This window comes from Oxyura jamaicensis, chromosome 2 (assembly GCF_011077185.1).
Source record: "Oxyura jamaicensis isolate SHBP4307 breed ruddy duck chromosome 2, BPBGC_Ojam_1.0, whole genome shotgun sequence".
Lineage (NCBI taxonomy): Eukaryota > Metazoa > Chordata > Aves > Anseriformes > Anatidae > Oxyura > Oxyura jamaicensis.
This window is the reverse complement of record NC_048894.1, coordinates 142,555,461-142,566,231: the sequence shown is the minus strand read 5'-3', so window position 1 is coordinate 142,566,231 and position 10,771 is coordinate 142,555,461. Positions and strand designations below refer to the sequence as shown.

The 10,771-nt window shown below is 45.1% G+C and overlaps 1 protein-coding gene across 1 annotated transcript in view; it reads left to right on the top strand.

Annotated features, from left to right (window-relative positions):
* Positions 1–787: 787 nt before the first annotated feature.
* Positions 788–10,771, top strand: part of CSMD3 (CUB and Sushi multiple domains 3) — a 629,782-nt gene continuing 619,798 nt past the window's right edge. Inside the window, exon 1 of the mRNA XM_035317227.1 lies at positions 788–1,416. Coding sequence (XP_035173118.1) covers positions 1,239–1,416 — 178 coding nt within the window. The 5' untranslated portion in view covers positions 788–1,238. The remainder of the gene's footprint in view (positions 1,417–10,771) is intronic.

Sequence of the window (10,771 nt, the reverse complement as noted above, 5' to 3'; positions counted from 1 at the left end):
CCAAAAAAAAAAAAAAAAAAAAAAAAAAAAAAAACTTTCACACAAGGACATGCAGTTACACGACAAACACACATGAACACATATCGTGTGCGCCCACGCACCTGGAACACCTCCGCACAGCCACCCATATGCACACCCCCGCACGCACCCCCCGCACCGCGGACTTGCCTTGCCCGCCCCCTCCGCCCGCTCCCCACCGCGGAGGGCACCGCCGCCCCGCGCACCTTGCGCGGCATGTGCGCCCGGCAGCCGAGGGAAGCCGAACTCCCGCAGTCGTGTCCCCCCGCCCTTCGCGGGGGCTCTCCCCCCCTCCCAAAACCCGCCGCACATCGCCGCGCCCCCCCCCGCGCAACGCCGCTAGGTGGCACCATCGCTCTTCCTGGCGGAGCCGCGGCCGCGCCGCCCCCGGCGGCCCCCCGCCCCCGCGTGGCGCGGCCCGGCTCGGCTCGACTCGGCTCGGCCCCCGCGGAACTGCCGCCCCGCTCGCTCCGCCTGCAGTGGCAAAGGGTGTCCCCCCCCTCCGGGCTGCGGCCCCATTCTTCGGGGAGCGGGCTTGGGCCCGCCGCCTCCCCCCGGAGACCCGCCTGTAATTAATGCGGAGCAATTAGTTCGCAAATCCCCTCGGAGCGGCACATGCTCCCGGGCGAGGTGTGTGCCCCAAGGCGTGCTTGTGGCGGTGAGCGCGGGTGTGTGGCGGTGGTGGCGGTCACAGCCCCGAGCACCGCACGGGTAATAATGGTAATAACGAGACACTGATAGCTTTTCCGAGCGGCGGCGGGAGGGATGAGCCCCGCCGGTTCGGCTCCGGATTCTGTAGAAACCTCGCCACTGTGTTATTTCCCGAGCCGTTTTCCTAGGTAGAATTGATCCTCTTGGGGGAACGAGGGAGCGGAGGGAAGAATCTCTATTGCAAATATTGTTTAGAGTTTATTCTAGAGAGCGTCTGTGCTTTAAGATGCTCTTCCGTGGCTCCTGGTGGATGCTATAAGGAGCCAGGATTGTGGTGGGTTTCGGCTGTGCAGGGAGTTGGGTTAGCGGGGGGGTGGGGGGAAGGAAAAGACACGATCGAGAGTAGCTGAGACTTTGTGCCCCCGTTGGAGAGATGGTTGAGTCCTCGTCAAGGTTGCTGTGGTATCCCAGAAACACCATTCACTCTGAGCTGTGACCGCGCACCATCAACAGCAACAACTCCGCTGCGCCTGACCAAGGAATAGGAATTAGGAGCTCTCAAGAATAATATGAAAGGGATCTGCAGAGGGGAAATCCGTGCAAAGGAATCGAAATTAGCAGACTTTTGGGAAAGGGGATGTACTAAATGTGGCCGGCTGGACTTCATCCTGGTGAAGAAAATGGAGATTAAAAGTGGATTTACATTTTGGAACCTCGTCTTTTTATTGATGGTTTCGTGTGTGAAAGGTAGGGTAGAATTTTAGGGGTATATTTTTAGGGGTCCCTTTGCTGTTGGTCAGGGCGTTGCAAGCTCTCGCCTAATACAAATGTATATTTAAAAATGTGTTAATATGTTATTTTGTATTTTTATCCTGGGTACTTTGCAATGGGAAGATATAAATGATCATCAAAACGGGGATGAAAGAAGGAGTTGAATCAGAGCTCTCTTCGGAGATAAGAAATGAATTTGCTTTGCCAGGCTTGGCGTTCAATGCAGTGACTGAGCTCGGGCTCAATAAATATTCTTGCAGTATGCTCAAACGGAGACGTGAGTTGGTTCATATAGCCCCTAACTAGTGTATATTCACGCAAATCCCATCGGGTGACTTTTTTAAGGTGATGATGTTGGCACTGTGGGGGGATTACCTACATTTCTCTTTTTTCTGTCGAGCAGCTGGGCTCTTTGCGGGAATGCCTGTATCGATGCACTTATTAGTTTAACCCGTTGCGTGGGGAAAGTTACGGAGGACCCAGCGTGTGCGTAGCCGTCTCGCAGCCCGAAATGCGCTTCACGCTCAGCTGTTTGTATGCATGCAGGGCTCCCTGACTGTCGAAGATGTATGTTAGCAATTCAGCCTTGAAGGCATGGCCTGCCGCTGTATGCAAAGATCGACACCTTTTCTCAACCCTCCTTTAGTCCTCTTTCCCTGTTGAGGTCTCCTGTGATTTCTCTATAGTTGTTTTTATTATTATTATTATTATTATTATTATTATTTATTATTTTTTTCCGTCCCTTTTTCGGGGCAGGGGATAATATTTTGCTTCATTCCTGATCCTGTCTTCATGAAAGGAGGGCAAAAAGGAAATCGCTAGTTAGCGGTATGAATACCTCGACAAAGTCTGTGCTTATCGACAGTTAAGGGAAATGATACGCACAGAGAAAAGAAGAAATATGTGGCTTGAATAACGTGCACCTCCAATATTACACAGGCATCGCTAAACGGTGAAGTGCTGATCCCATCACGCGTGCCTTCAGTAAACGGATCTATTCTGCAACTCCCCACAGTCGGCTGCCTACCCGAAATAATCTTCCCTTGTTTGTGGCCAGTGATTAATATCTGATTAATCACCCTTCTATCCCACTCCTCATCCTCATCCCTCCTTCCCACCACACTCGCATTCTCCTAGAATATTTATATTTGATAGACATTATCGATCCTCTCCGAGTTTTTAGACTTGCTTATCGCCTACAGAGGTTGCCTGCACGGGTGGGAGGGAGGTGTGCTTGGGCGGGGGGGGGGGGGGTTGGCGAGAGGATGGGGGGAGCTCAAGGGGTTTTTACGTTATCCTGACACGAGAGCCGAGGCGAAGGGGCTTGCCTGCGATGTTAATGAACATTTTAATTACAGGCAGCTTTCCCCTGTTTGCGTCTATTGAAGCGGTATGCAGGTATGCACTCTGCGTTTGCCCCGCTCCTGAGGTCTAGCGATCAAGTTCAGCCTGGGGTTGTGGGGGGCATTTCTTTTCCTGGCTCCCCCTTGCCTTTAAGGCTTTCTCCTCGCTGGGTGCGATCATTTGCAAGTCATGGGCTCGGCGCCTGCGAGGCGCGCAGTGCCGCTCCGCGGCGCACAGCGGGTGCGGTGCGGAGGCGCTGGGGTAATGGGTGGCTCCGGAGCTGCTGCCGAAGCAGCTGCTTTGTGTGCACGAGTCGCGGGGCGGCAGCATCCTACAGAATTAAAGGCTCGGGCGGTTCTCCTCTTCCTGCGATGGCCGCGGTAGCCGTGCAAGTTTCCACAGCACCTGTTGAGAAGCCGCTTCCCTTGTTCTTGGAGGAAAGGAAAAAAATGGGGGTATCGAGGGCAAAAGCTGGAATGAAATACCTAAAACAGCACCAAAAAAAAAAAAAAAAAGGGGGGGGGGGGAGCGCGGAAGGAATTTGCAAAAACTGCTTTTTTTCTTCCAGCCCATATACAGTTCCAGAGAGATGCTGTGAAGCAGTCTACTCCCTAGTGTCAGGACTTCAGTTTCCCAGTTGCTGAGCCTCACAGTTTCCATAGGTTTCCCTCATACTGATGATGGTCCTCTCGGCAACTGGGGGACTGCTAAGTAAGATTTCACATCCTGGACATGAGCTCCTCTAGGCTGCCAGGCTTCATAGAGTTGGCTTAGATTCACTGCAGCACTGCATCTATTTTAGGCATTTATATTTAGTTCTCTCCCCACTCCAGTGAATGAATACATTTTACCTTGATTTACATTCCCATTGTGTCAGCACGCACACCAGCTCCCAGAAACCTTGGCAGAGGCACAAAATGAATGAATACTTGCCTATTTAAAACACTCCAGATGTGGGGAGCAAGGTGACTCCCTGGGTCCTACATCCGCCTTACCATTGTCTGGCAAGGCCTTTTCACCACACCCTACCAAAGCATGCTCTAGCGCATACCTTTGGTTGCCTGATCACCTCTATTTCATAGTCCAGCACCACATCATAATACCTAAACTGTTGCTCCTCCAGACTACTTGCATAGTTTTACTTGGTATTTGCATCTGAGGCCCTTCCTAATTCTATCATCTTGTCACCATTTCTATAGTCTTCATCCACAGCTATCCCACTGTTCTGTGTTCCAGATATTAAACTATACCTGGGAGATTATGCAGCCATGTTCACGTCTTCCTTGTGTATGTTCATGTAGACAAAGAATTTCTTCACATGTTTATATGAATATTCATGCCTTTCTGGAATATTGCAACTGTACTTGTGAGGGAAAAAGGAAGAAGCAAGAGAGAGAAAATGGGAGGAAATAAATCACCAGCTGCTGGAGAAGGGGCAATAATAAGAGATAATAAGGAATTATACCTCTTTAATTATACCTCTTTAATGAACACCTTTAACTGCTTACACAATATCCCATTATGCCTTGCATCAATCTCCAACATAATCTTACTTGGAGAGACATGCAGTAAAAAAGCTAAGAAATGGCCCCTTTGAAAAATGAGAGAAGGCATGAAAACAAACAAACAAACAAAACAACCCCTTAGCAAGTGCCAACCGGAGTCATTTGTGGCCAGCTGCAGGGAAAGATGGATGCTGCACTCTTCCCACCAGACACCTAGGAGAGCTCCTTCCCCTACTCTCCTCCCCCAAAGAAGAAATAGAGTATTGTTTAGGCATATGAGATACAAATCAAGCTTGGGGGAGCAGCAAGCAAAAACCTTCACTGTCCAGGACAGTTCTTTTATTTGCAAGAATGAAGCAAGCTGCTTTAGTGAGCTTTGCCTCCTGGGATTTAGGAGATAAAGCACTGATATCTGCACCCCTTTAGTTTGGCATCTCTCTCCACCAAATGAAATTAAAATAATGCTTGTGACCTGTTTGCAGGAGCAAAACAGAAAGGAAACCAGGTGAAATGACTGCAAGACTCCTCAATCTCTTCTGTGTAGTTGTCACTCCAAGACAGAGCAGAGAGGTCTGCTCTTTTGTCTGTCCGGCTAAAATGAAGCTTTGCCTCTGCTGTTGTTTTTCTGTTTCCCTGTTGCAATTGTGACAAGTGCAACAAAGGCAGCCTTCAAAATAAAAGGGAGTTGAAGCAGTGAAATTTTAAACGGCTCATTGATGGAAGACATGATGAGAAAATGGACAGCATTTCCAAGTGATGGGTACCTGGCATGTGGGAATATTTAGCAGACAAAGAGCATACCCTACTTCTTTCAATAACCTTTGCAGCCCCCCTTGTCCCCCATTCCCACCTCAACCCCGCTTTCTCATAGATCATTTCAGGATCTACCAACCGCTCCCCACTGCTTCCTTGACAGCCGTTTGACTTCTGGGTTTACTGGTGGTTGGCCTTCCTCAGTGGGGCACGGGCGAGGTGCCTGCCGTGTCCCCGAGGCCAGTAACAGTAGGTTAATCTCTGCTTTCCAGATGGTCGCTGCTGCATCTCCGTGCGTGTGTGTCTGTGTGTGTATACAAGCACGCAGGGGAGCTGGAAGACGCTGACAGGAGAAGAGGCAACGTCCCCCTTCCTTTCAACTCCTCAGCACACCCTCTGCTCCTCTGCGGTGCCTCTTTCCCACAAGCTCACGCACATCACACGGGGCTTCTGCTCAGAGGGCTGCGGGCAGCACCTCAGCGAGGATTTTTTGTTTGTTTGTTTCTATGCTGCACAGTTCCGCAGGGTTGCAGACAAAGTTAACCCACCCCTCAGCCGCCGCCTTCCCTTTAATTCAGGGCTAAAACAAGGCTCCGCTCTACACTCCGCCTAGCGCACGGCTCCTCCTCCCCTTCCCTGCGGTGGCAGCGAGGTACACGCAGCCCGCCGCAGCAGCAGGGACTGCCTGTCCCTCCCCTGCCCGCTGCCTTTAAAGACCCGCAAAGCCCACCGGAGGAACGTCGCCCGCAGTCGCCGCTTTTTCTCCGAGAGCAGCAGCAGTCGCAAGGCGGAGTAGGAAGCGAGCGGCGGCAGCTCCACCCGCGCCGCCACCGGCAGGAGCTCCGGCGGCAGCAGCAGCAGCGACACCGGCGGCGACAGCGACACTGGCAGCGCCTTCCGTTGTCGCCCGGGGAGACCGTCCCTCCAGGGAGTCCGCTCCCTGACACTTCTCTGTCGGAAAACGCCGCTTGGCTTTGCTCTCTTTAGCTTGGTGACTGCCGCAAGCCTGTTTGCAACTCTGAGACAGCAATAGGGTTTCGTTTCTTTTGGTTTTGACACACAAAAGCAGCCCCTCGCTCCCTGAGCTCAGTGAGCCCCTCCGTGGGAGCAGAATGGGAGCCCCAGGCAATCGAATAGGCTGAAGAGTTAACGTGCTGTACCTTCAACTCAGTTATCAGCATTCCGACTTGGAAGAACCGGCACACGAAACCTAAGGAACTCTGTGAATGTGCTTTCAAATCCTTCCTTTTCCAAAACATAGCAGAAACTTAGAGTCTGTCTGTTTTTGTTTGTTTGAAGTAGGAACAAACCAAGAAGGATGAATAACCCATGTATCTTAGTATTCTTTACCTCCGACAGTGAAGATTAGCATTAGTTTAGGGAAAGATGAGAAGTACAGAGTGACTGGTACATCATCCCAGATATCATCAGTCTACAGTATGGAGTCCACCCGAGCTACAGGGTGCTTTTGGAACACCATTTTTTAAGAGACGTGAATTAACCTGTGCTCCACTCATTTAACTATTCTCTCTCTTCTTCATCCACTTTTTTTTTTTTTTAATTAGCATTTGTACTTTCGTCCTTCACAAAGTTCTGTAACATAGTTCCATACTATTGCATTCCTATGCATCCTCCATCTTATACATTGTGTATCTGACTGAAAGCACTTAATAGTATAGAAGGTTACATTAAACTTGGCTGTATTATACCTAGTGTTTTTTATGGGTTACATAGATCAATACCCCGGATTTAAGATTTGTAATTATTGAATGCACATGGATCTAGTAAAAAGAGATAAAAGTGTAACATTATTTAGAGATGTTTTAAAAGATTTTGAAATATCCTGTGAGGATGTCTTAGTTTGAGTGATTATAACACCCTTTCAGAGAAAAGGTTATGAAGAATAATGTAGCCGCCTATCCCCTACCCCCACCTTGGGAAAAGCAAAACAAACAAACAAACAAACAAAAAAAAAAGGCGCTTTTGACGCAATCTATGTTATTTTCAGAGGTATTGAATATTTCCAACTCCACCTGTCTCCAGTAAGAGCCTGAGGAGCTAGTTAGCACTTCTGAAGCAAGGCCAAGTGAGTCCAATGTTATAATGCTGTGGCAAAGAGGTAGAAGGAATCAAAGCAAAATGTCTATAAAAACCTTGCTGTTATATGTAAAATGTTAAATTTATAGAACCTCATAAATTGGATTTTTTTAGACATAGAAAAGACTTTATGATTTGCTGCAAAAACTGTTTTGACTTATCTCCTAACAGAAAACTTCCATTCTAACTCCTCAGGGTTGTGAAGTCTTAAACAATTTCTTAATTATGAATAGCATTCTGCTTGTATTTCTAGAAGTAATGGTTAAGGTTGAAATGATAGAACAAAGTATTTGTGAAAAATTAGTTTACCAGATTACTCTAACACAATTTCACAGGAAAGAAACATCAGGGAACAGACACTTCGGTCAAGGTGTTGTTTTTTCTTAGAACTCTGTAATTTAAGTCAGTTTTTACTACATGAGATACTTGAAGAAAGAATATTTAAGCAACAAATCAGACATATGATACAAGTTCGTATTGTAAGACTATAAAAATTATCATTATGACTGAATAATTCCATGCAAAGGTTTATTGCAAAATTCTCATTCTTTTATAAGCCTTTCAAACATTGCCTTTCAAATAACTTCTCTGAGGAGTATGAGGAGTATTTCCTTCTTGGTGAAATTGTACAGTTTTTGCACAAAACAACATTTTTCAAAGATTCAAAGGTGAATATTTAGAAACAATCCTGGACCTAAACAGAAAGCTGCATGATATTTAATGTACAGGATGTCATCTGTCTCTTTATATATATATACATATATATACACATATATACACACTATTAGGAAATGTTGAATATCTGCTTATATCTGCTTCCTAACATACAGTTTTCTTTTGAGCAATGGAATGGACAAGGATATTAGACAAAGATATTGAGGAAGACTATTTAAAATAAACATGCACTCATAGAGACATGAAATTTTGTTGACTCATAGAGACAACATTTTTGTAGATGTTTACATTTAGTTTTTTACTTTTGGGGAGAAGAGCATATGTATAGTCTCACTGCCTAGTTTTTACAGATCACATAAGATTTACTATATCTCCAGAATCCTGGCATTAGAACTGCTGAATAGTATGTAAATGTCAAAGAGGGAAATGGTGGAAATTCAATCATCTCCTTCATGGGGTCTGAAGTATTAGGATGGTTATGATGATAGGTTTAGGCCCATTGTTACTCATAGAGAGAGAGCCTCAAAATCTTGGGGAGTGTCATGCAAGGGATTCCAGTGCAACTGCTGCTCTCATACAATTGTCAAAGAGAAAGGAGGCAACCAGCACAGATGTATAAAGACAGACATTTCATTTTCCCTCATGTTCCACAAAATGCTTCATATCATCATGTGTCATATTCATAGTGTATCATAGAAATAAGGTACAGAATAGTAAGGGTGCTTAACCACTGAAAGATTTCACAGGCTGATGAATTCTCACCTCCTGAAGCCTGTAAATAACAGATTATTTTTTTCTATAGGACTAAAGGAATCTGGATGCTTAAGGCAGAAATGACTAAGTAATTGTTTGGATTATACATATGATGAATCATCACTTCTGACCTTGAATTGTATTTTATGTTTCACATATCTTCATCTCTTCTTAGTTTTATACCGATATGCATTGTGGCTTGTTGGATTTAATTCTCACATAATTGTGTACACATGCAGATGTTCACATACTTATATGCATATATGGAAATTATACCCATATATTTGTTTATGTTATGAATCAATTCAACAAAAAATAAAGCATTGTTAGTTTACAAAGCTGCAGGTAACAACTTGAAGTGTATGTGATTCCTAAGTAATCCATTACCTCTTAGAAGCACAGCATATTAAAGTATCCTGAGATGGAAGGGACACACAAGGATCATTGAGTCCAGCTCCTGGCTCCACACAGGATCACCCAAATATCAGACCATATTCTGAGAGTGTTGTCCAAATGCTTCCTGAACTCCATCAGGCTTGGTTTTGTGCTCACTTCCCTGAGGAGCCTGTTCCAGTGCCCAACCACCCTCTCAGTTAAGAACTTTTTCCTGGTATCCTACCTGAACCTCCCCTGCCACAGCTTCATGCCATTTCCTTGGGTCCTATCACTATTAGCAGAGAGCAGAGATCAGTGCCTGCCCCTCTGCTCCCTTTATGAGGAAGCTGTAGGCTGCGATGAGGTCACCCCTCAGTCTCTTCTTTAGGCTGAACAAACCAAGTGACTTCAGCTGCTCCTCTACATCTTGCCCTCTAGATCCTTCATCATCTTCCTAACCCTTCCTTGGGCACTAGTAGGTTTATGTCCTTTTTATACAGTGATGCCCAAAACTTCACACAGAACTCAAGGTGAGGTTGCACCAGTGCAAAGTAGAGTGGGACAATAACCTTCCTCAATCTGCTAGCTATGCCATACCTGATGCACCTCAGGATATGGTTGACCCTTTTGGCTGTCATGGCACACTGTCGTCTCATATCCAACTTACTGTTGACCAGAAACCCCCCATCCACTTCTGTGAGGCTGCTCTCCAGCCTCTCATTCCCCAGTCAGTGCATATATCTAGGATTACCCTTTCTCAGGTGCAGAATTAAGGACTTGTTATTGGTAACTTTCATATGGTTGGTGTTTGCCCAGCACTCTAATTTGTCAAGACTTCGCTGTGAAACCTCTCAGTGTTTGAGGGAGTCAACAGCCTTTCCTAATTTAGTATCATCCTCAAATTTACTTAGGCATGGATTTGAGTCTTGCATCCAGGTTATTTATAAAAACATTAAAGAGAACTGGCCCTAAAATGGAGCCCTGTGGAACCCAACTACTGACTGGCCACCAGCCTGATGTAACCCCATTTGCTATAACCCTTTTAGCCTGTCCCATCAGACAATTGTTATGTTTTTGTATGGCTGTATGCTGTACATTTTGTCCAGAAGGATACTGTGAGAAACAGTATACTTAATCTTACTTTTTGTGTGTGTGTATTCCCAGTCTCAGAAGTAAGTTATATCTGGTTGCACTAACAAAATTAAAATGCAAGTAGAGATATCTAGCAAATGTTGGGAGAAAAGCTTGATTAAAAGATTATTAGTGCTTTTGGTAACACTAGTTACCAATCCTAGCACTGACCATTGTAATTAACTGACAATTATATATGGACGCCAATTTAGGAATGTTTTACCAAAATATAGTTGTTGTTGTTGTTGATTTTTATAAAATTGTTTTTAGTAGAACCTTCTAATCACCTTTCAAATATAGAAAAAAAAATCTGTGCTATCTTCTGTTTTATTTTAATACTGTTATTATCATTTAAAGAGACTGACATCACATCTCAGAGGTGTCTGTATTTCCGTAACTTAAAATGATACCTCTATGATCATTATTTTCGTATTGAACTGTCATCAAACACAGCTAGTGGATATGTGCGAGTCCAGTTTGGAGTCCTTAGTTAAAATAAACTACATAAATGCAGAGTACTTTTCTTGTTACAATATACTTCTGAGATATAACTCTCAAATTACAAGACTCAACTATTTTCCTCAACTATTTCAATCTGACCTACAAGGAGAAATTCATACTCTACTATATTTAGTCCTTGATTTCTGTGTAATTTTCCTTGAGAATTGAAGCTTGATCTAATTTAAACTTTATTTTTT